Genomic DNA, 25,756 nt, shown 5'->3' on the forward strand with positions numbered 1-25,756 from the left:
AATACTAACTATACTATAGTGATCTGCATTAAACAACCTGAACAAATCAGTCCTCTCTCTCTCTCTCTCTCTCTCTCTCTCTCTCTCTCTCTCTCTCTCGATTTGATCAAAAATGTAAATGAGGCCTTCCGATTAACAGTCCAGTGGACCCTAGCAACAGCCTAGAAACCACTCAGAACACCCTAGCAACTACCTAGGAATGCCTTAGCTACACCTTAGCAACCGCCTAGCAACCACTTCTCAACCGCTGTGCTTCCTGCCAACTGCCTTTGAGTCCCCGGCGCAGTCACGTTGGCTTTCTCAAGCCAACATCAAAGTTCGTCAACGAACTTTAGGTTCTAGTTATTCTTATTATTATTCCGGCTTCTGACTTAAAAAAGCAATCGCTTCTCCTCCCAGGGCTTAGATGCTACAAGCCCCAAATTTGGTCAAAAGCTGCCTACTGCTCATGAGATGGTTGCTGTATGTCCTCATGCCGATAAGATTTGTAGTTTTTGAATAAAAAATGTTTTAATTAAAAAATTGTATCGAGTATTTGGGGCATATAAAAAAGTATACAATCCTCAAATTTGGCCAAAAGATGTGTTTGAAATTACTGATAATTATCATATTTATTTGGTGTAATTATAAATAACAGTTTTCCTATAAATATTTTTTTTATATTAAATTTGTAAAATTCAGACTCAAAGCGTGTCAGAGTGTCCACGAGATGGCGCCAGAAGACTATTTTTGAGCCCTTTGTAATTTAGCAATGGCCCTTTAAGAGGCACTTCATATTATGCTCGCAGTGAACTCCATAAAGCGTAATAAAACTGATCTGGATGCAGAATCATCCGCGTCGGAATCGACCCGCATGCATTTCTGTCTGCTACCCTGTGAGTTTTAAAATGCATGCCTCTGATGTTGGCAGAAACATAACTTTACTTCAGATATTTCTTTCAAAACAGAATATTCTGTGCTGTGAAAAAGCCTTCTCCTCTACTTGTGATAATGAAAATGAAAGCCATGCGAACATTCACGTATATTATACAATAAACATATTTAATATAAAATCATTCTAACTTTATTTTTAATCTGTATTTTAACCCTCTAAAAACAGCTATGTCCTTGCCACAAAACTAATAATCCATCTTCAAAACCTACAATTTCTTTCCATTCGGTCCGGTCGGACCTGAACGTCTTTATACCGTTGTAATCACGTGTAAATTCTAACAAAGACAATGTTTGCACTTTTTAAATCACATTTTATTTATTGTGCAAAAACAGTATTATAATGTTTTAAAGCAAAAATGTTAACAACAATTATTTACAAACAGTAAAAATAAAGTGTCATCATTTGGGAAAACATCATTTGGGAAATATTTAAAAAAGGAAAAAAAAAATCAAATGGGGGTTAATAATTCTGACTTCAACTGTATGTATATATATATATATATATACACATACACACACACATACACACATTTATGGTTAGTGTTATAAAAATTATTTTTTATCCCCCTTTTATGTTGGCAAAAACATAAGTTTACTTCAGATATTTCTTTCAAAACAGAATATTCTGTACCGCAAAAAAGCCTTCTCCTTACTTGTGAAAATGACAATGAAAGCCAAGCTTTTGGCCTATGCTGTACCAAAAAAAAAATTAAATCACCCAGGTGATGACAACTAAATATTACGATTATAACATTGTGTTAGTGGCCAGTGGGGTGGAACAACGTCATTGGTCAGAATTAACCACGTGATGAAGACGTCCTATAATATTGTATTTAATGCGATTTTCTTCCTGTAAACTGTATATATAACTATAACTATATATATAACGCTGCAAATTACTGTAAATTGACTGTACTCTATATTAACTGCAAAACTGATAAGATTGATTAAATAATAGACAAATTAACTAAATGTATGTGCTATTGTTTCATTAGTGTTTTAATTTAATATTTTTCTTTATATGATATTTATTATAATGTAATTTTGTTCAGATTATAATATATACTATAAATACTAACTATACTATAGTGATCTGCATTAAACAACCTGAACAAATCAGTCCTCTCTCTCTCTCGATTTGATCAAAAATGTAAATGAGGCCTTCCGATTAACAGTCCAGTGGACCCTAGCAACAGCCTAGAAACCACTCAGAACACCTTAGCAACTACCTAGGAATGCCTTAGCAACATCTTAGCAACCGCCTAGCAACCACTTCTCAACCGCTGTGCTTCCTGCCAACTGCCTTTGAGTCCCCGGCGCAGTCACGTTGGCTTTCTCAAGCCAACATCAAAGTTCGTCAACGAACTTTAGGTTCTAGTTTCAAATTGTTATTTCAATCTTTCCTTTAACTATAAATCATTTTTCTAGATTTGAATTTTTCCAGTTTTCACTATCCAATATTGATTTAGGCCATTCACAATACAATTATGTTAAGATTTTCCTTTACTTGATTTGAACTTAAATACTTAGTTCCATTCTTATTTATTCTCCAAATTATGTATTGCCTTATCAAAAAGCTTTTTCTTTAGTCACCACCCTGTATTGTAATTTATCCTTCTATGTTTAAGGAACTTTTATTAAGCCTACTGAAACTTAAACTCAAATTATTTACCATTCATCATAATATATAATTTCATCATTTAAAGTTTCACCTTAAAATTACCTTATAACACTTTTTTTTATTTTTTATTTTTTTTTATTTACAAATTTGCATGATAATAATTTCTCTAAAATTGACAGGAGTCTGATTTGATACAAGAATGGGTAGCTAAACTTTTGTTCTTAATTTTCCTTCTGTAATGCTTGAACGTAATTTGGACTAGGAGCTACTTTGAGATGGACTGTCAGGCTATCCCCCCTCGCAACCTGAGACAACTAGCTCCAGATTGGTGCAACAGTCTTTTCTATGTTGTCCTGAACTTCCTTCATATCAGGGCACAGTGTTTCCCCCTCTCTCTTTGGGCTGGCTTCTTTCTTTGACTCAGCTGATGTAAAGTTCTGGTGGAGAGTTTTTTCTTTTTGATCAGTTCATCAGTCTCTTGTTAGTGTCTCTTTTGAATGTCTCTGAACAAATGTAGCTTTTTCAGTCCTCAGTAAATCCTGGGCAAAAAGTTCATGTCAAAAGTGTCCACAGCCATTTTGCTTTGTGTTTTTTCACACACCTTTCCATTTGCCAGTATACTCAGAGATGTCTGGTAGGTACGAGACTACAGTCCCCCAAAGTTCATCCATACGTCCTCTTAATTAATATATATAGAATTTAGCTCATGACTTAATAAATTATTTTTTTCCCATTTTTTCCTTCATCAAATAAAGACTCCTTTTATCCAATTTTTTTTAATTAATTAATTTATTTATCTATTTTTGTTTGCTGTTTAACAACTTATTTTTTCTAATTCTCAATCATTTTTATCATATGTAAATATGCTTAATTTTCTATTTGTTAAATGTTCTTATAATTAATTTTTTTTGGCTTTAGATTGTGCTTCACTTATTTTTCCTAATCTTATTCTAGTTTTTCCTCACTAGTTACATTACATCTTACACTATTTTAATTTCTCTAACATTTCCATACCTGTTTTAATTCAACAGTACTATATGGTGGCCAAATGTCTAATATACCTGTTCAAAATCCTTACTGCAATAGCTTCAAGTTCATAGTACTATTTTACCTCTACATGTTTGTTTACTTTAAGCATTTTTCCTATCTGAAATGCAATTTTTAATTCTCAATTACCTTTTAAGTACATAAAATATGAACTATATAATTTTTGAACTCACTATTATGTTCTTTCATTTCTCCTCAGTGTCTATGCTTTACATCTGACTCGCTGCTTTTACTACAAATAGCTGTTGGCTCAGATGACAGCCTGTAGCTGACTTTAAAACAAATGACAACAGTCAACTTACTCCACAACAATTTTTCATTGCACTTAAACATAATTTTATCTTTTAAAGCCAAATCTTAGTTTCTTTTAAATGTTACTGTTTTTTTCTAATTTTTATTTTATCTGTTTAATATATATATATATATATATATATATATATATATATATATATATATATATATATATATATATTAAACATCTTCTCTTTTAATTCTATTAAACAATGTTTGAACTTCTTTTTTCTCCATTTTCCTATGCTTCTTTTCCCTTTTTAAAAATTAGCATTTTTGTCTCTTAGATTTTCCTAATTAATTTTTCTTTAAACTTATTTTCCTTAAACATTTGATCATTAACTCTTCAATTAATCCATATTTATTAAAGTTTTCTCTTCTAATTCTTTATTTACTCAAATCATCAACTTATCTATTTTTATTCATACTGATTTAGTAAATTTATTTCCTGATCTATATAACTATTAATCTCCATATGTAGATATTTCTATGCTTCAATTTTTGAATTTCTTAATATTTATTAGTCTAACTTCCAGTTGCATTTTTATTAACACTTTTTATTTATTAAATCTTATTCTATCATTAATATTTTCTTATTTCATTTATCTTATTCATTACTTTATAATATTTCTATTTATTTAATACCTTATAATATATCTTTACTCTTTAGCTTCTTTCTGTCCTGTGAAACTTTTGTTCTTAAAATAGACAGATTCTTACCACTCCTGAAGCAGACCTTCTTCCAGACTGTCGACATGTCAGGAATTTCAGTCCCCTCTCTGCCTATAGTTCATACTTAAAAACACTTCAAACACACAGAGATTATTCAGAAAAATGTTTAACTCGTATATTCTTGTTTTTAGTCTGTGTCTTTCAAATGCAATATGATCTCAATTAACTTTATTAGGCTTAAACCTCCTCTGTATCACAATCTCTTCCCTAAACTGCGTCACTCTCTATCTTATTGTTCTTAAATCACACAACATATGCAATCCTTCTTTTATATTATAATATAAAACGATAATTCTTTTAAACTCACTCTTATTGCAAACATACTTCTAAGCACAATCATACTTCTCACTCAGTCTAACTCATCTCTTACACTGTGTAACCTGAACCTCACCTCTATTCTAGTCTCTCTAGATCAAAGTTGAAGGCTTCTAAGCACCCCAGCAACATAGACAAATACACAACTACTTACAATTACATAAATACACCTCACTCCTCTTGAGTGACCTGTCCGAGCAGCCTCTAACCTTAGAGCTATAACCACAGAATTCTCCACTACACTCCTCTTGAGTGACCTGTTACTTCTGCTTCCGTCTTTACTGTTCTTCAGTAAAAATAGCATTTCACAGGATTTGTGCCTTTTTTCCCCCAGCCTCCTGAATAATATTATTTATTATTATTAAAACAGAACGGGTACTCCGAGGTCTTTGCGCGCTTCTCTCTATACCTTAATCTGTTTTAACTTATTAATTGTCACCACACTTTAAGAACTTCCTCTTAAAACTTAAAAATGCTCTATGCATATTCTTCATAATATTAAAAAATTTCCCAAACATGAGTAACAGTTACTAGTTAACGTTTATCCTATCCGTCAAGGCCCTCATAGGAAAACACAGATCATTTGCATGCAAATTGTTATTTTCTCCTGGTATTCAAAACCCCTTTGTTTTCCTTTTATATCTTTACTTTTTATGTTTACTTTTACTTTTTTAGTTTTACTTGTAGTTCGTTATAGCTGGAGAAACAGTTCAAGTGACTTTTTTACCGTTACAAGCAGGTCCTTGGTAGAAAAAACACAAACGTATAAGCTTAAAATTGCTTACCGTTTTTTATCGTGGCCACATATTTGTGTTTTTCCTCCAAGCCCCAGCATGTCCAGTGTCACCCGTTCGTCTCTGTCCAGCACCACGTTGGGCGCCATTTGTGGTAAATATTGACTTCTCATTAATTACAAATTATCAGACCAGAGGTTTTGAATATCAGAAAATAGACTTTCTTCTCCATAATAAAGCCGAGAAAGAGCAGAGCAGACCCCAGAGCATTCTGAAGTCTCTCCTGGACACCTTCCAAAGTCTCTCCTGCACCTTCTAAAGTTTCAGTGTGTTTGTTACAATTTTTATACAGGATTATTTGACACACCCCTAAGTCTCTTTTTAACTCTTGACCATTTTTGAATAGGTTTTTAGTCTAAGGGGTCCTGCTATTCTTTGCTCTCAGCCCACTAGCTCATGTCAACAGAGATGTTACAGGTCTATGTCAGCAAAGTATAGATGCAACTTATGCAAAGGAACTAAGTGTTTACATACATTGTTATGATAGGATAATAACTTGATAATATGTTACTCATTCTAACTTCTGACACATATAGCTTCATACAAGTATTTAACATAAATAATCAGTGCTTTACATATTCAGTTATTCTACACAATCAGTCACTCAGCCTTCTCCTAGTGTTGCTCCTGTGCAGGCATACTCATCTTACACAGACATATCACTGTATTTTTAACACAGGCTGGCATGTTTGCTGCAAACACTACATACATTTTGTGAAGAGAAAATTAACTGCTTTACACTTAGAAAATACTTCATACAGAGAGAATAAAATCTTCTTCACTCATAGCGCGTCACGCAAACACCGCCCACAGAACGTCCCCGAATCAAACGTCACACAACCCGCCCACTTCAGTGGGAATCAGGACAGGCAGATAAAGCACACCATAGAATCATCACGAAACGAAACCATTAAAATGAAGACAACCGAAACAAACAAATGACACGTTACTGTACAGCATTACATGAAATGTCTATACGCACAGACCTGTGTATTTCCATTCATTACATTTTAGTCGCCGACCGACTGTTGGCATTGTGCATCGAGTGCTCTCGCCATTAACGGAGGGACCCAACACAGAGAGCGCACACATCCATAATATAAAGCCACAGAAATTCTCGTTTATAACTCGATATGGCATGTATTTTATAACATCCTCGTTTTGATAGACATCGTGTTAAGTGTTTCCGGCACAAGAGCGAGTAGCCTAATAAAATATAGCCATATTTGTTGCGCTCGGCAGCTATTCACTAAAGCTCTTCATTTAAAGTTTCATTTATAAATTTAACCACATCATATAAAAACATAAACAGTTGTTTGAGGATAAAGAACACATTTTGTGTTTGGACTTTCCCCCGATGCGTTTAAAGCAGCGAGCACTGCGCAGGACTGAGTGACAGAAAAAAAGGTAGGAAAGATTCTGCTTTCACTCACCCAAATGATGCTCTGTTTGCGCGATTTGATTAATATCATCGCAACCAAATACTTTATAAATAATATTTCAAACCTTCTCCGGTGTTAATTGTTTTTAGAAAATATCGAAAATCTTTTTTTTCAGACAGGTCTTTGTAAAATGAAAGTTAGGATATAAGTGGCTTTAAAACGGTTTGATTTATGTATTGTATATAGGCTACCTACATATAGCTAGCTTTTGTTTATTTTAAATTGGTTTATTTATTTAATACGATTTATATATATATATATATATATATATATATATATATATATATATATATATATATATATATATATATATCCGATATTTGTAATTCTTTAAATTATATTTCAATTTAGCTTAGGCTATTTTATCTAGATATGACACTATATTGTTTAAAGTCTATGAAAGTGGGCATGTAATTTGTTAAGTTTTATGTCTTTCTGTTGTATTTATATTGTGTATTATCTCCAAAATAAATACAGAAAAAAGCCGCTCGCGGCATAACAGAGCTGTGAAGGAGCGCTCTTGCCCGGTCTCACACACACATACAGGCATTTAAACGCGCACAAACAAACATTTTACCCTTGACAAAAACTCTGGAAAACCTTTACTGTCTGCTGTGTCTTTAATATGGTGTAAAGATTATTATGCGTTATTGAAACATAAAGGAGAACGCAGCAAAGAACGTCACTATAAATTTAAACTACTTTATTATTTTATGCAGCAGCCTTACATTTAAAAGGGAAACATAAGGGTGATCATACGCAAAAAGACCCCAGACTATAGGGCTAGATGTTTTCTTTCCCTTATTTCTTTATTTGTTTGGCGCATGTGCTCATGTGCAACCAGAAAACTGCCCGCCTCTCCTTTCACTCCGCCCGAAGCCCCAGCTGGCCCTCCTTGGCCCAAGGTATTTGGCGGGCCTAATAAGGCCGGCCGCTGGCCCCAAGAAAGCCCCGCTTTGGCCCGATTAGGCCCCGGAAATGACAGTGGAAACGCGACTGGTCTTGGCTCGCTCGCTTTAGGCGCGATAGTGGAAACGCAGCTAATGACTCCCTGTGCTAATGTCTGTGTCTCTCTGTCTCTCCTCTCTAGCGGACTCCAGCAGTTGACCGATCCTTCACCAGAACTCTCACTCAACCTCACATTCTCCCTGGAGCACCAGAGCACCTATCCACTGAAGAGCACCATATTCATCTCATTTCACGTACTTCACTATATAAATAAATCACCCTCCGGAGACCTGTTTGTAACACCAACGCTTTGTGTATGTGTTTTTCCTCTGACTCGCCACAATAGTCAAAATAAGTTCATGTGGCATAAGTTGTTCAATTATAATTATATGAAGCTAAACAAAAATAACTTTATTCAACAATTTATCTATGGGAGGATTAGAAAGCTCTTGGATTAAATGCTAAATATCTTCATTTGTAGATAATTAATGACAGAATTTCAGTTTTTGGGTGAACTAAACCTTTAAGCAGCTGTAAGCCTCACAAATACGTAAAATTAATTGACTGAAAACTGCTTGAACTTTATTAAAACTGTTTGCACTAATATATTGTGTTAACTACACAGAGGCATGCAGCAGTGGCAACGTCAAAAGAAAGCTTCCCCTAAATCGAGACTAAAGGTTACTTTCTTTGGGGAAGCAGGCACAGACTCTGGTGCCCTACGCAAAGACAGTAGCTAACAGGTCATAATAATTTCGAAGAGGAATTTCAGATCAGATTTCTTTAATTACAACGTCATTTCTGTTGTGCAGTAATGTTAGCAGAGATCGAAGACCGATTGTTCATCTGTGGTGCAGACAAAAGAGGAAAGAGTCCCCTCTACAGCATTAACAGCGTAGGTCAGAATTACTTCAGGTGTGCAGTTTTGATTACAGGTTGTGAATCACATGTATTACTGTTGAACTGTTGATGTCACATGCACTAATTTACAGATATTCTTATTTACCTTTCGGGACCTTGAACATGACAGAAGAAGGTGAGGGAACAGACCCCGAAATGCAGACGAGCTAAAGGCCGATATCAAAGCAACTTGGGCTACAATAGTACCTCAACTTTGTCGAAGGCCGATCGCCTCCATATTGAGGACATAATACAGTACATTAACACATTTTTCAGAAGGCCAGCGTGTGTTTAAGAACTGTTTTATTGGTCAAATGAAATATGCTAATTTTGTGAAATACTGGATTTGAGTTTTTTCATGTTTATCCATAATCATTTAAATTGAAACAAAGGATTGAAATACTTCATTTTGTGTGTTGTGAACTAATAACACATAAGTTAAACTTTTTAAAACAAATTATTCCAATTTTTTTGGCACATACCTGTAGCCTGACCTGTCACCTAAAACGTTTTTGCCATGGCAAACCCTACCAGGAGCATCAGCCCCCAAAAACATAGCTGTAGGATCACTCAGGCAGTGTTTCAGACACAATTTTCTTATTGCTCCCTAATCTCAAAATCTGCAAGAGTAGAGTGATTTGACGCGACCGGCATTTTTAAAAGTAAAATCGAATAGGAAGAAAATGGGAAGAAATCCAGAAGTATTGCTTGGAGTTACTAGGAACGTTGTGCACTTGGCTGTATATCTTATCAGGGAAGAGAACGTGACACAAATTTATCATTTCACTGCCTTCTGAGTGACCCAAAGGTCCGTTCTGAATGAACAGTGAAAATAAAAAGGGATGTCAGAGCTCATTTTCAGCTAAGTTAAGGAAAATGCCACTAGTTAGCTAACCTTTCCCAAACACATTTTAGATGCCATTTATCAAACTCGAGTTAATAAAACAGAAATGACTGGCCGTGAAGGTCATCAGTTCACCCACCGCTGTTTACTGAGTGCAAACACGGATGAGGGATCCACTTGATGACTCGAATGATCTTCGTGGCTGCTTCACGCTTCAGTGTTCGTGTGTCTGGGCCCTGTCATACACCCGGTTTAAGGTGTGATGCAACTGTTGTTTGCTAGTTTCAGCTGGACATTTTGACGTTTTGCAGCACGCTGTTTAAATAGCAAATACATTTGCGTACTGCTCTAAAAAAGGAGGTGTGCTGAGGCGCATTGTTGGCACTTTGCTATTTTGAGGAACTAAACTGTTCAATAGACCAGCTGAGAGGAGGTCTAAAGTCCAGCGCAGAGCGAGTCAGTTGTGCGTATTGCTTAAACATTGCTTAATACACACAGGATGTGCAGCAATTCGCAAATATCTTTACCAATATTATTTATTATATGCAGATTATATTTGTTTTATTAAAAACCAGCTTCGATTTGCCCACCTGTCAACTCACCGGGTTACATAGGCTGAAGCAGGCAAGCCCCCACAGTGTTTACCTGCTGCCATGAACTGAAGTCTAGGAGTTCTTGAGTGTGTTACTCTTAAAGAGACTGTGATGTTGTTTGATGCCTAATCTGCTTTTAATGGGTTACATTAAACTCACTGAATGATATTAAAGTGATGTTTACACACTATTTCTGCATTTTGAAATATCAGCAACAGCTTGAGGTTTGTGTTGTCAATGCAATGTTTACAGTTCTGGTCTTATACTTCTGGGTTTCTTCCCACTGCAGCCTCGCTTTGGTTCTTCAAAATGGTGACTGCGTGAAATAAGCGTATGGCAAAAATCGTATTAGCAGTGTGGTGCAAAATGTCTTTATTTATAGTGCCCTGACCTTTTAATAGCAGGGGAACTGCTATAGAATGTCTCGTACCATCACAACGGTCAAGTATGTTTGACATGCTTTTCTCTCTATTTGCCACTTGCTTTTCTTTTCTTTTGCTGCCTGCTGTTCATTCAATCAACAAATTGCAACCAGTCAAGCACCAAAATCAACTTTCACTTCAAGTTGAGCGAAACCCTCTTTCGCTTGTATGAAACGCGCACTGTCATTGGACAGAAAGAAAACCACAGCTGATTAAAGCGGGAGTTTGAAGATCAGCAAAGTGACTCAGATGACAGGGACTCATTAGCTTTAGTTGATTTCTGTTGTAGAATTTCTCATCTGGGTTATCACTGTCTGTAGAGAAACGTTTTGCAGTTGAGGGGTGACGTTACTGCTGTCTGAATGTCCATCATCATCAGTCAGTCAAGTAGTCTTTATACATTTCCCGAAGGCGATTTGGTTGCAGCATACACGCATGTCACACATAATACTCAAAGCACATAATACAATACAAAATTCTACCCTAAATTCAAAAACGTTACAGCTGAGGGGATGAATGAAAGTTTAAACTGATTTGTTTTACTAATAGGAGTTCTGTATCGATTACTTAAAGGGAGAAGATAAAACTCGTGGTGCATGAACAAACATGCATGGCCCGAGGGGTCCATTCCTCCTCCTCATCTTCCCTTAACTGCGCTATGGCACTTTAATTGCCGACTATTATTATGTTTATGACATTTTAACGACACTTTTTTTCTATTTTTCCCCCCTCTTTTGTTTTTGACACCTAAAAATACACAGACATTGTTGATAGTTCACCGGTTAGGAATTATTGTAAAAATACCCATAATCTATTTTAAGATGCCATTTAATGTCACTAATTAGATTCATTTAATCATTCAAATGTTCTGTGTTTGCATTGTAGTAGGTATGGATTGTATAGATGACATTACACGAATCTGACATGACTGTTCGGGATTGAATAATGCACCTTTTACACCTGTTGGGTCAAATCTGCATTTTCAACATAATTTATTTGTAACATAAAGAATGAATTATTAAGTAATTATGCTTAGTTTCAATCAAGAAAACCTTTATTTAATACAATTAGTAACATTTACAGTTGTATTCTTACTATAACATCTTGAATTTAGCGAACAGTTTCCAGCCAAAATGCATGCGAGCAACTCAATGAGCGCGGACATTTTGGAAAGGTCAAAAAAGCTCTTCCACTGCCTGCAGTGTCATTAAAATCCACAAGAGGGCAAAATACACGTATCAAAGTATATACAGCAGGCTTTCAATCAAACGAATGCTCAGGTTTATAATATACAGATCTTATAAACTTGTGTATTAAAGATAATACGCGCTGCTTTATAGGGTAAAGGTCACAGACCCTCGCGAAAGACGACTCGTTGCTTGGCAACAGCAGAACGCGTTCTAACGGTTGTAGAGGGTCTGCAGGCGCGCGCAAACTCAGCTTCAGTAATCTGCTGGAACAAGAAATGAAGGTTGATTGTAAAAGTTGTTCCGAGTCTCGGTCGATAAACACATCGAGCAAAACAGTTGAGCGATTTCAGAAGATGTCTACAAGACCTTTCGAGATTCTAGCGGAAATGGAAAGTTGTAAGACTTTGACGGGTAAGTCCAGACACTAAGAACACATGTGTTTCGTATTTGCCTGTTTTATATGTCAATTTTTGATACTAAAACTCTACTTTTACACTGTAAAATAACTTGTGTACTTATTTTGGATTAATAAATACAATCATACACTGCCGTAAGCCCGTCTGACAGTAGCTTTAACCCATTTGTGTGTACGTTCAGGTGTCTGTTATCCCGGCGCTGCTGTTTAGCCGAAATATGGCGATCATAACTCGATAACCTGACGGTACACAGAGGTGTTTTCAGAGCATAGTGAATATAAATGCAGATTCAGTGTTTTAGTGAACAACATCAGTCTATTTAATACAATAAACACCAGAGTAAAATGCAGATAACCTACTAACTCTTACTTGAGTCAGAGTCAAACTCTTCCTAACGAATATATAATGATATACAGGCGTGTAGCCAGCCTGGGGGGAAATAGGGCTTCTTTTTCTAAAAAAAAATGTGGACCTTTTTGTATTTATTCGCCTTATGTTTCTCTTAATAATGATATTATAATACTGCATTTTAGTGACATTTTAAGCACTGCTTTTAGCTGGATTAGCTTGATGGATGGTCATCATAATAGCACTTTAAGATACCAAAAAAAAACTGTTTGCTAAATATAAAGAATTAAGAAATATGAAAAAAAACTTATTTTAAAAATACAAATTATTATAACCTCCTGGGGCTGGAGTGTCCACATATGTGGACGGCACATTTAAGCTCTTAAGTGGCTATTTAAAATACTTTGAATGTTTTATATTTTCTTACAGGCATACATTGTCATCCTGCAACTGTTTTCAGCATATGAAATGTCCCAAACCCTATTCTGAACTTTCAGAAATGGGGGAAAAATTTGTTTTTACCCTCTGGTAGTCATGTTGCTATGTTATATATGCATTCAAAAACATTCAGGAAAGGGTTTTATGTAAATTCAGACCACGAGTCCACATATATGGACACCATGTTTCTCTAAAAGTACATCATATCAAAAGATGATACTTAGATTTTTATTCTACTTAGGTTCCAATAAGCCCAAATAGCAAATAGAAATAAAAAAATGCATGTAAAAATCATCTTGGCCCTTAAGAGGATATCATATATAATTTAAAAAAAAGAGTTAAAGTTTTAAATGAAAAAAATTGTGGTCTTTTGTCATTTAATGAGAAAATAAACTGGCAAGCACATTGAACTTTCCTCAGTCAGAATTCATCCTTCTAAAACAATAATATTAATAATGCAGAGCTTCACTTTTTGAAGGTTTATGGATAACAAAAATAGCCCAATTAGTATTAATATTACCTTGAACATGGGCCGCTTTTGGCTTCAAAACCTTCATAGTGTTTTTTTTCTTCTTCAAGAATAAGGTCCAAGATTCAGAATAAACGTTGGGCTACTTGTAGTGAAAGATGACTTCACTTTTGTCATATTGTATGTTGTCTTGCTGGATGAGGATGTTTGACTCATGAAAAATATTAGTTTGCATACTGATTAGCTGAAGTCACACTGATGTGACGTCAACAGATGATTCGGCTTTTTTCAACAGGTTATTTTCACAATTTATGATGGTGTAGGAGCCAAAATAGGACAAATGAGGTTATGTATAGGACAAATTCTGTACTATCCCCTCCCCCCACACTCTGGCTACGGGCCTGAAATATGACAGAAGCATGAAATTATTTACAAACTTGCTGCTGTAAATCTGAGTGTTTGATATTTATAATCTGCACCGCTAAGAACTTCATTTGACTATTTAAAAGGGGATTTTTTCTCAATGTTAGGATTTTTTAATGAAATATTGACAATAAAAATCAAGATTGAGATTTAGAGTTTATTGTTCGTTGTGTTTTAATCCACAGTAGGAGGAAGAGGAGTGAAGAGGAAAGCGGAGGATGATTTTCACAGTATTTTAGGTGAAGGCAAACCATACGCTCTGCGGAAACGCATCAGAGTTGCAGAGCTGGAGAACACAAGAGACACAGAGATGAGCAGCTATCAAGAGAAAACCAGCTCAGGTGTGTCTCCATCAAAACTTGTACAGCTTCAGCACCATACATTTATCACCACTGAAGATTCTGAAACATGAAGCAGGGTGCAAAGTGTTTCACTCAGTTAGCTGCTAAATCCAGTGAGCATGCGGAGATTTTGGCCACTAGGCAACAATACAGTGTCTGGATCAAAGTGATTGATTTATCTATTATGGCCAAAATCAATACAATATTATATTATGATCATGCTCCATCAAGTTGAACACTTTCTACTGTAAACATGTCAGAACTCAGATGTTGATTTGAACTTAATTCGGGCACTTTAAAGGGGATTTTCTCAATCTTTATATTCTGAAGAGTGTATTGTTCATTGTGTTGTCATCCACATTAGGAGGAAGAGGAGTGAAGCGGAAAGCGGATGATGATTTTCACAGTGTTTTAGGTGAAGGTAAACCTTATGCACTGCGCAAACGCATCAAAGTTGCTGAGCTGGAGAACACAAGAGTGGACGCCGACACAGAGGCGTCCAGCTCAGGTCAGTCCACTCTTTATGACTGGAGAAATACTGGAAAACTGGAGCACTGCTGCCATTCGTTAAATCCCAGAGTAAAATAAATGCCAATTAATGAAATAATCGATTATTAATAATTCATTATTGACTGTAATCCACATCAGGAGGAAGAGGAGTGAAGAGGAAAGCGGATGATGATTTTCACAGTGTTTTAGGTGAAGGTAAACCTTATGCACTGCGGAAACGCATCAGAGCTGCTGAGACGTCCAGCGATGAGAACAGCAGCTCAGGTCAGTCTCCCGTTACAGAATCACACTTTTCTACAGTTTCATCACTTAAAATTCATAATACAGAGGCAAGCTGCAAAGTATTTTAATCAGTTAGCTGCTAAAGCAATGGCAGAAATACACGGTATGTGTGAAAATTATCCACTTTTATTTGTGCCAAAAAATCATTCAAATAGGGCGACGCGGTGGTGCTGTGGGTAGCATGTTCTCCTCACAGATAGAAGGTCGCTGGTTTGAACCTCGGCTGGGTCAGTTGGTGTTTCTGTGTGGAGTTTGCATGTTCTCCCCATGTTGGCATGGGTTCCCCCACAGTCCAAACTATTTTCTACAATGTAGATTGTGTCAAAGCAGCTTAACATAGAAGTTGTAGTAAATTGAAACTGTGTCAGTCCAGTTTTCAGAGTTGAAAACAAACGTGAAAAAGCTTCATTACTGGCATAAAAAATAAATGATTCTTAAGATTAGGAGTGTATTGTTCATTGTGTTGTCATCCACATTAGGAGGAAGAGGAGTGAAGCGGAAAGCAGATGATGCTTTTCAGAGTGTTTCTGGTGGAGGTAAACCATCTGCCCACCGGAAACGCATCAGAGTTGCTGAGCTGGAGAAAACAAGTGTAGACGCCGACACAGAGGCGTCCAGCTCAGGTCAGTCCACTCTTAATGACTGGAAAACTGGAGCACTGCTGCCATTTGTTGAATCCCAGAGTAAAATAAATGGCAATATTGAAATAATCGATTATTAATAATTCATTATTGACTGTAATCCACATCAGGAGGAAGAGGAGTGAAGAGGAAAGCGGATGATGATTTGCAGAGTGATTCTGATGGAGTCAAACCATACGCTCTGCGGAAACGCATCAAAGCAGCAGAGACGTCCAGCGATGAGAACAGCCGCTCAGGTCAGTCTCCCGTCACTCTTCTACAGTTGCTGCTCTGTGCTGTCAAATAAAACACAAACATATTAAAACCTCGCTAAACAAACAGAGCAGAAATAGAGGATGTGTGACGTCATTAACATGAACACACACACTGGCTGTGTCTAAAATCACACGCTTCCATACTAAATAGTACATTAAGACAGTATGTGAGCCGAGTAGTATGTCTGACCTCACAGTATTTGACAAACAGCATGTGAGAAGTACCCGGATGACCTACTACTACTGGAGAGATTCTGAAGTGTGCATCCAGTGGACACTACACTGTCCCATAATGCACTGCGAGATCATTCATGAATCACTCCTCTAGTGGATTTTGGAGATTTTGATAATAAAAGTCTCACATAATGTGCCTTTAAACCTGTGAATGATGCAGTATTGTGCAAAGTATTTCTCAGTAGAGCTTCATGACAAAACATCTGGAAAGTAGTAGCACTGCTGCCATTTGAACAGATCCCCAAATACAATAAATGCCAATTAATGAAAGAACTGATCATTAATAATGCATTGTTGACTGGAATCCACAGAAGCTCCAAGAGCACTGAAGAGGAAGGCTGGATGTCTGGATCAGGACACAGTTGCTGCAAAACGAGTGAAAACAGCCCAGATCCAACATGGCGGCAGCAGCAAAACTGCAGCAGAAGACAGAAGTTCAGCTAAAGACAGAAGTTCAGCTAAAGACAGCAGCTCAGCTAAAGACAGCAGCTCAGCTAAAGACAGCAGCTCAGCTAAAGACAGCAGCTCAGCTAAAGACAGCAGCTCAGCTAAAGACAGCAGCTCAGCTAAAGACAGCAGCTCAGCTGAAGACAGCAGCTCAGCTAAAGACAGCAGCTCAGCTAAAGACAGCAGCTCAGCTGAAGACAGCAGCTCAGCTGAAGACAGCAGCTCAGGTTCGTCTTCTGCCGTAATGTTTTCTGTCTAATCTGCAGGGTTTTGTTTTATTTTTCAGAGTTTTACAGAATTTTCTCATGATTAGATTGAGCAGAAGAGTAACAGGAGTGAGCAAATGTCATAAATGTGATGTGTTTTTCTCCAGGATCTTTACTTGACAGATATGTGCTTGGGAAGAAGCTGGGAGAGGGATACCATGGCACTGTCTATCTGGCTACACGGAAATCTGACGGCCAGAAGGTAACATTCAATTTTCCTTTGTGTGTGTGTGTGTGTGTGTGTGTGTGTGTGTGTGTGTGTGTGTGTGTGTGTGTGTGTGTGTGTGTGTGATCAGACATCTCTCTGGTTGAATAAGTTTTGACTTTATGCTTTTTTTGCAGGTTGCCATAAAAATTGTGACTAAAAAGCTTCTGGGAACGCGGTACCCGATGGTAAGTTTGCATACTCTACTGAAAATATCTGAAGAGAAGTGATGAACTCCAAGTTTAGTCATGTTTTCATGTTGTGTATTGAAAGGTACACGTGTAAACAACACGCTTTATGGAAAAGACTGAAACTGGACGTGTTTAGTCATTTCCAGAAATCCTGTTTTGACTGAATATTAAAGAGTTTCTGGACATTTCTAATATTGGGGGTTATCAGCTTTAGTAGATGAACTGTGGAGCACAACACCAGTCATAATGTCTGAAACTGATATTTGTGGATCGTCTGAAAGATCAATAAAGAAGCTTGTCAATAATGTTTGCTTTGTTAGAACAATATTTGATGAGAGATGCGGCTGTTTGACCATCTGGAAGGTGAAAAACATCTGAGTATTGAGAAAATCAGCTTTAAAGTGAATAACTTCAACTAAGTCCCGCATATTTCCATGTAAACTACATATGATAATAATACCACATCGATAAGAAATGCACAAACATATACTGAAACTAAATCTTTAATTAAAGTCAGAATTGAGAGTTTTCCTAAAAATAAAACCGCATGACAAAAGACTGGTGTAGTGGTCCAGGGGCACATGTAGTGTTGAGTTTGAGTTCATATGTGAACATAGCTCTGTTTCCATCCACCTGTTTCATGCACATTTAGGATTCCGTTGAACGATGCTTTCACTAAGCTTGCGTTTCTGCTCATACAAGTAAACAACTTGTTGTGTTTGTTGCGATGGGCATTGTCGCTGTCCACTTAGGAAATACAACCCGTTAGGTTCTCTCCGCCACTCCGCAAGCTTACGAGCTGTGTGTGCGCCTGAGTCTGTATTGTGAGCTGTGTGTGTGCGCTCAGCGCGAGCCTCTACTGAACGGGCGTGCTCAGCCGAGAACTGCGAAGGCTTTTATACTTGACGCACTCGCCGTTGTACTATTGGGCAGAAACATGAGCATTCCTAATGTCAGATTTCCTACTGTGCAGACTAATTTCGCAAATTAGAAAAGGTTGGTCAGTTAATTATTCTAATGTTAGTAATGTTTATTCAGCAATAATTCTCCAGAACCGAAAGCAGAACCGTTAACGTCAGAGTTTTTCCTATACTTCGGTCTTTTATAATTTAGCACCGATACCAATAAAGTACAGAGTTCTGGTACCCATCTCAAGCCTCAGTCCTCCGTCAGTCTGTCATCACAGTGCTTCAGTATTCTTCTTCTTCTATTATTATTCCCTCCAGAACTGTCTTGAGCATCTGTCTCTAAAAGCCACCGCATTCACCGCGCTCATTGTGTTTAGTCTTGGTCTTCTGAGGCGAAACTCATTTCTCTGACTGATATTTGCCGCCAGTTTATAATTCAGTGATGATTTAGTTCTCTTGGACTCATTGATGGAAACGCTGCTTTATTCTTTTATATGATCTGCCAGTTTTGCACATTTAATCTGCATCTTTGGATGGAAACACAGCTATAGACACATAACAATGTCATTTATATATAAGACATTCACATCTAACCTTTTCCTGACTTGTTTTTTCTCTAGTGGACAAATACATCTACTATATATGTGATCCCAGAAGCACGTCATATGATGTTTCTCAAGGAACCTCCGCTCTGCCCGCACGTCATAGAGCTGTACGAGTACGCCGTGGAGGGAAGGAAACACTACCTGGTCATGGAGTACGCGTCCTCGTACATAACCTTGGGGAAGTTCATCAGGAAGAACAATGGCCGCTTGAGCGAGAGTGTTGCCCGGCAGCTGATCATGCAGCTCATTATTGCTGCACAGCGCTGCCTTGAACATGGCATACACCATGATGACATACATCTAGAAAACATCCTGGTCAATCCAAAGACCCTGCAGCTCAAGCTGATTGATTTTGGCTACAGTTTTTTTATTCCAAAAACCTACTGGAGATCCCCCTATCTGGGTGAGTTGGCTTTTTAGTGCTGCTTATTAAAGGGAAAGTTCACACAAAAATGAAGATAGTTTTAGTAATGAATAACTCTCATGTCGTCCTGAACCCCTGAGAGCCCTGAACACAAATGAAGATATTTTAGATGAAATCTGAGAGCTCCATAGACAGCAAGGGTCTATAAAAGGACCCAAAGCATCCTCAAAACAGACCGTATGCCTTCAGTGGATCAATCAGAGCATTATCAGACTCTGAGAATACTTTTAAATAAAGACTTTAGTGAACAGGTTCTCACCCTCAGTGTCAGTATATTGCGCACGTTCAGGACAGCTCTGAGGCTTTCACGCATGTTGCTCTCAGTTGCACTGCTGATGTATCATCTCGGATGCGCCTGTGCTTTCTTCAAATTAGAGGAGGTCATCAGCGGTGTACGCCACCGCACAGAGCTCTTCTGAGTGCGCGCAATATACTGACACTGAGGACAAGAAACTGTTCAATAAAGTCATGATTTCCAGTTGAACCACTGAAGGCATATATGGTCAGAGAGCTCTCGTGTTTCTTCTAAAACATCTTCATTTGTGTTCAGAAGCTGAATGAAAGTCTCAGGGGTTTAGGACGACATGAGGCTGAGTTATTAATAAGAGAATGACATTTTTGGGTGAACTGACCCTTCATCTGTAACCTCCTGTGCATGTATGCTGATGTCAGGAGGGCAAACATATTGTGAATTACTAACATGAAAATCTCTCTTTTGCAGGAGTAACGAGATACCGTAAAAAGGAGGGGGAACACTTCACATATCTTTTTTGTGCTATCCATTCGTATGTCAGTGATGTTGTACGAGTGCTGTCACATATGGTCAATGGATATCGCTGTTTCTCCAGATATGGACGTCCACGATGTCACCCCAGTTTGTCAGCAGGTGAGAAAACAACACTACACAGTGACAGAAGCTCTCAGTGAATGCTCTCACTTTAATATCGAGTGACATCAGAATTAGTTTTATTGCCAAAAAAAATCTATCCATCTATTAAATTAATCAATATATTAAAGAAACGTTGACTAGAATTCTGCATTATAGGCTTAAATTATAGAGAGAGATAACAGATGAACCGAGACTGCATCAGATCATGAGGTAGATCAGTGTTGATCTTTCTTTCGAGCTGTCAATGCGGAAATGAACAAAACAACAGGCCTAATAGAACATATTATAAGATTAAAATATGGAAAATTTATCAGATGGTAACTTTTCCTACTGGATAAACTGCTCTCGGTAATATTTCAGCATGTTTTTACTTTCATATTAGACATGAAACGCACATTTGCCGGTAGGAATGACATCTCATCCTGCTCATCATTCTTCGTTAAACCGAATGTATGGCTATTACACAATCATTTGACACTGTGATATAGCGTGGTTCGTTAGCTTGTTGGATCGCTTTGTTTTCTCACTACAATCGATCCACTCAATCGAACAGAGAACACCTCATTCAGGCAATCTTGGACCGATTGATTAGGCGCGGTTCCGAGTGCGATTGCTGGATTCACTTATGCCAAACAAACCGCACAAACGAGGGAAACGAGACAGATTCCGTAACAAACGTTTATGTGTGAAAGCACCCTAAGATTGTACTTGCATGCACTTGACAGACGGTCACAGCCAAACTTTTATGACAAGGCAGCACTGGCTTGATCGGCCAGTAACCATTCTGTTCACTGGCCCGAGCGTATCGCAGGCTGGCTCCAGGCCATTGCAGGCCATTGGGCAGTCCTTATTGTCAAGCCCTGAACTGTGTAAATAATTATTGATAAAATGCTTATATTAGCCGCTGTTTGTTTACCTTCAAGCTCCGCTTAAGTTGCGTGATGTGTGCATGTAAAGCAGCTGGTGAGCGCCAGCACACATATTATGTACATCTCAACATACAAAAGTGTTCCTCTATATGTTTTCATCAAAGTTGTTCACAATACTCGTCCATCCACAGAATTTGTAATGTCGTCAAATGTGTAAACACGAAGCTGCTGTTCGTGCTTCTGCTTTGGATGTCTCTGGGACAAAGCAGCTGCATGAATGCTAAAGCTTTAAATAAATGTGAAGCCATCAACAAAAGCCCGACCGCTTCTCTGTGTACAAACACAAGCGCTGCCGTTTAGAGCTTATTTCCGGTGAATGATGTCAGAATTTACCGGTATTTTGGAATTGATGTGTGAATATTCTTTATGGGAAAAATTCCAGAACATCTTTGCCTTTGTCAACAGTGTTTTTCTTTTTTATTTACCGGCAAAGTCGTTCCAGTAATTTTCTGGATATTTACTGGTATTACTGTGTGAAAGGGGCTTAAGACAAGTTAAAGTACTATTGCAGCAGATTTGACTGAATCTCTGACTCTGTCATGTATTTGATATTATAGCTCATAGTAACATGTGTTAGCTACCTCATCCATTTCTGACCGTATTTGCGACTTGGTTGATCCCCGTTGGCTCCAGATAAAGCACACATCCAATGAAAGCTTCAGCGATGGTTACCGAGTTGCTATGGTTAAGGCTAATATTTGCGTGTGGCGCATTCATCTAGAACTGATTATGACTGACTGAAACTGGATTTAATGATTTCATTCCAGCCAATCAGAATCAAGAATTTCACCAGAACACTGAATAAATCTCTGTGCTGTATCATCATCAAGAGCATCCATGACTAACATAATCTCTTTTTAATATTTCCACAGATTGCCGGGATCTGTTTAAGTGGGTGATCGGTTTCCGTCCTGAAACTGGACCTGTTTTAGAGGAGATTTTGGAGCACAAGTGGTTCAGCATGACGTAGAGGCCATCATCAGCAGGAAACGGTTTCATTCTTCCATGTTTGATGTTTGTCATTTGTTGTTTTCCGCTTCTGCTTCCCAAATGCTGCACTTCCTCCTGCGAGGGTTGTAGTCTGAGTTGCATGTAAATGAGGGCCGGTTGAAGCATCCCTATTGGTCCACCAGCTCTAGACCGACAGCTCCTCCTCCAGCCAATCAGGTGAGGAAGGAAGCTGATGTCAGTCTAATGGCGGCCGATGCGCACAGGCGACGACGGAGATTGAGTGTTAGCGCTAATCCTCAGCTGGGGTAGAATGTGTCTGCGGCAGGACAGCATTAATAGTTGAAATAAGGAAAGCAGGTTGATTGACGTTTAGACAGGACGTCGTGTTTTATATGAACTGGGTTAGCACCGACTGTAGAGTAAATAGTCATATTAAGGGAAATAGTCACAGATGAATCAATCAAACTGCTGGATTTATTAGCATACTGGTGTGCTTTATTTCTCTAGCTGTAGGAGTAATAGTGAAAGATAAAGTCTGCATATCATTACTGTAGTGCGTCAATACTTTATAAAGACAGGAAGCCTAGATTAGACAGTGCTCGTAGCTCTAACGGGACTTTAGGCAGGTTTAAGTGAGATAAGCGCATATAACAGGGGCGTCGCGGGCCGGTTTTGAAGGCGTTTTCTCTTTAACAGAGATAGGCTAGGGTGGTGTAGATGGCGCTGACGGGGCAGGATTATATGGGCCGATACGCTAGATATAAGAGCCTCCTGCCACAGACAGATTTTAGCCCAGCTGTGGATTTGTCAGATCTGATGAGGATTATTTCTAGTGCTGCTGCTCACACCTTTCTGCTTTCTTCTTCTTCTCACTTGTTCTCCAAGCGAGCGCTGGATTTCTGCAAATGAGCTTTAACATAAACCAGTAGCTGAAGGGGTTTAATGGAGACATTTTGAACAGCAGGGTTTGCTAAATAACAGCGCTTTAGTGAAGACTGGGACATTTAGAGATTAGTTACGGACACAAGTGTAGTTTAGAGTATGACTTTAATAGATGTTTATTGATATTAATCAGCTTATTATTGATGATGTTTAGTTTATTTCTGCTCGTGTTCTTTAGATTATGTGCTGGAAATCCTGTGCTTGTTTGGAGAAAATCTTTGGTCCTCATTGATGAAACATCAGTAAATATTGGAGGAAGTTAGTGATAGTTAAAGGTTTGATAGTTAAACGTGTTCATTAATGAAGGATAATCAGTCAGGGTTAGGGTTTAGGGTTAGACATACTCAACATAGAGGAGTAATCATCTTTACTAATGAGGACAGACCTCACCTCTTTCTTTCTGTTTTCTTTCTTTCTTTCTTTCTTTCTTTCCCAGTTCCCTCTAAACACCTGATTTTTTGTTTTTAGAGTTAGGTTATGGTTAGGATGTTTGTTAGGGTTATGGTTGGGTTAGGGTTATGGTTGGGTTAGGTTTTGGTTAGGGTTGGTTTATGGTTGGGTTATGGGTTAATTATTTTTTGCTTTATGTTTAGTTTTAGTCTCTCCTTTCTTCTTCTCTGTCACTGTTGTGTGATCACTGCAGATTGTTATTTAAGAGCGATTGGTAATTATTATACACTTCTCTGTCCTCGCCTGTGCGTATCGACCATCATTAGAGTGACGTCAGCTTTTCTCCTCGCCTGATTGGCTGGAGAAGGAAGCTGTCAATCTAGAGCTAATGGGCCAATGGGGAGGCTTCAGCCGGCCCTCATTTGCATGCAGCTCTGACTGCGACACTCGCAGGAGGAAGTGCACAATGTGGAAAGCAGAAGCGGAAAACAGCATCATGTCAAAAAACAATGGAAGTATGAATTCCTGATGATCTGATTTGGTCACTGACCACATGTGTGCTGCTCTTCTATCATTTCTGTGAAATTGAGACTGTACGCAGAGCGGCCTGCGAACCCCATGGAGTGTGTTGAAGCTGTTTTCTGCTGATCAAACTGTAAACTATTGTCTTCAATAAACTGTATCTCTGACTCCTGCTCTTTGTTCATCACACCGGCTCCTTGCATTAACACAAGTCAAATCCTTCACCGTATGATACGGCATGTTTATTGTACATATCGCTGTCAATTTCACATTATGCTGTTTTTTTTTTTGTTTTTTGTTTTATTTAGTATGCTGTTGTATTTGCACTGTTTGTGTTTTGCACTGTCATTTTATTTGCACTATCTGTATTTTGTACAGTCTGGAGCCAGCACCTAAGCTTTCCACTCATCATAGCACACTGCTGCTGATGATGTGACAATAAAAGTGATTTGATTTGATTTGGACTGTAATGCTCTCAAAACATGCCTGAACTACTTTATCTGTGTGTTGATCTGACAATAAGTGTGAACACAACACAAAACAACACAGAGAAGATCTGTTTTACAGACTGCAGACTTAGTTTAGCCTTTATAGAACAATATTGATGCGTCATGTAACGTTTAACCTATCAAAGGCTTTAAGTCCAAGCGGAATCTGACATAAGTGAAGTCATCTTTCACCACTGACCTGTACTGTTGTTAAATAGAGAAAACATTTCACAAGTAACTTTTAGAAGTCTTGGACCTTATTCTAGAAAGAAAAAAAATGAACGATAGAAAAAAGTGTGAAGCAGCAAAAGTGGCCCATATTAAAGTTAATTATAATAATTTGGCTATTGTTGTTATTCATGCATTTTCAAATGTACAATATTTTACAAAAGCTCGGTCCTGGAGGGCCGGTGTCCTGGAGAGTTTATCTCCAACTTGCTTCAACAAACTTGCCAGGAAGTTTCTAGTATATCTAGTAAGAGCTTAATTAGCTGTTCAGGTGTGTCTGAATAGGGTTGGAGCTAAACTCTTCTGGACACTGGCCCTCCAGGGCCGAGTTTGGACACCCCTGCTCTACTTTATTCATTCATTTATTTTATTTTCGAGATTTGTTGATCTGGGTCGCCGCAGTGGAATGAACCCCCAACTTATCAAGCACGTTTTACGCGGCAGATGCCCTCCCAGCTGCAACCCATCACTGGAAAGCACCCATATACTCTCATTCACACTCGTACACTATGGACAATTTTAGCTTACCCAATTCAGCTGTACCACATGTCTTGCCTCAAGACGGTCGCCGGTTTGAGCCTCGGGTGGGTCAGATGGCGTTTCTGTGTGGAGTTTGCATGTTCTCCCTGTGTTCGAGTGGGTTTCCTCCAAGTGCTCTGGTTTCCCCCACAAGTCCAAACACATGCGGTACAGGTGAATTTGGTAAGCTAAATTGGCCGTAGTGTATTAGTGTGATGGGTGTTTCCCAGTGATGGGTTGCACCTGGAAGGTTAATAAAGGGACTAAGCTGAAAAGAAAATAAATAAATGATGTTTTAATTATTCAATATTCAAATGGCCAAATTCTGCAATGTTATCTGGATGCAGCCTTTATGATGCAAGCTGAGATTGCATCAATCAGCGATGCAATGTCAGACACAGTGAGTGCACTAAATGGAGTGAGT

General features: G+C 38.0%; 2 protein-coding genes across 4 annotated transcripts in view; one reads left to right on the plus strand and one right to left on the minus strand.

The window, feature by feature from the left end:
* The window catches only part of LOC141378252 (uncharacterized), a 47,604-nt gene extending 23,049 nt beyond the window's left edge, over nucleotides 1-24,555 (plus strand). Inside the window, exons 5-18 of one of the 3 annotated variants that reach the window (XM_087287429.1) lie at nucleotides 8,266-8,437; nucleotides 8,749-8,866; nucleotides 8,936-9,018; nucleotides 14,352-14,507; nucleotides 14,872-15,015; nucleotides 15,156-15,281; nucleotides 15,779-15,922; nucleotides 16,051-16,176; nucleotides 16,740-17,102; nucleotides 17,249-17,343; nucleotides 17,484-17,534; nucleotides 19,066-19,453; nucleotides 20,196-20,360; nucleotides 22,165-24,555. In XM_087287429.1, the coding sequence (XP_087143555.1) occupies nucleotides 14,477-14,507; nucleotides 14,872-15,015; nucleotides 15,156-15,281; nucleotides 15,779-15,922; nucleotides 16,051-16,176; nucleotides 16,740-17,102; nucleotides 17,249-17,343; nucleotides 17,484-17,534; nucleotides 19,066-19,453; nucleotides 20,196-20,360; nucleotides 22,165-22,262 (1,731 nt within the window). In that variant the 5' untranslated portion in view covers nucleotides 8,266-8,437; nucleotides 8,749-8,866; nucleotides 8,936-9,018; nucleotides 14,352-14,476 and the 3' untranslated portion in view covers nucleotides 22,263-24,555. Of the gene's footprint in view, nucleotides 1-8,265; nucleotides 8,438-8,748; nucleotides 8,867-8,935; nucleotides 9,019-12,381; nucleotides 12,484-14,351; nucleotides 14,508-14,871; nucleotides 15,016-15,155; nucleotides 15,282-15,778; nucleotides 15,923-16,050; nucleotides 16,177-16,739; nucleotides 17,103-17,248; nucleotides 17,344-17,483; nucleotides 17,535-19,065; nucleotides 19,454-20,195; nucleotides 20,361-22,164 lie in introns of those variants that run through there. The other 2 variants (XR_015511730.1, XM_087287426.1) reach the window with 2 other exon arrangements.
* The window catches only part of LOC141378264 (serine/threonine-protein kinase pim-2-like), a 77,465-nt gene that overhangs the window by 42,952 nt on the left and 8,757 nt on the right, over nucleotides 1-25,756 (minus strand). The window lies entirely within an intron of this gene.

The sequence above is a fragment of the Danio rerio genome, chromosome 16 (assembly GCF_052040795.2).
Source record: "Danio rerio strain M-AB ecotype USA chromosome 16, GRCz13ab, whole genome shotgun sequence".
NCBI lineage: Eukaryota > Metazoa > Chordata > Actinopteri > Cypriniformes > Danionidae > Danio > Danio rerio.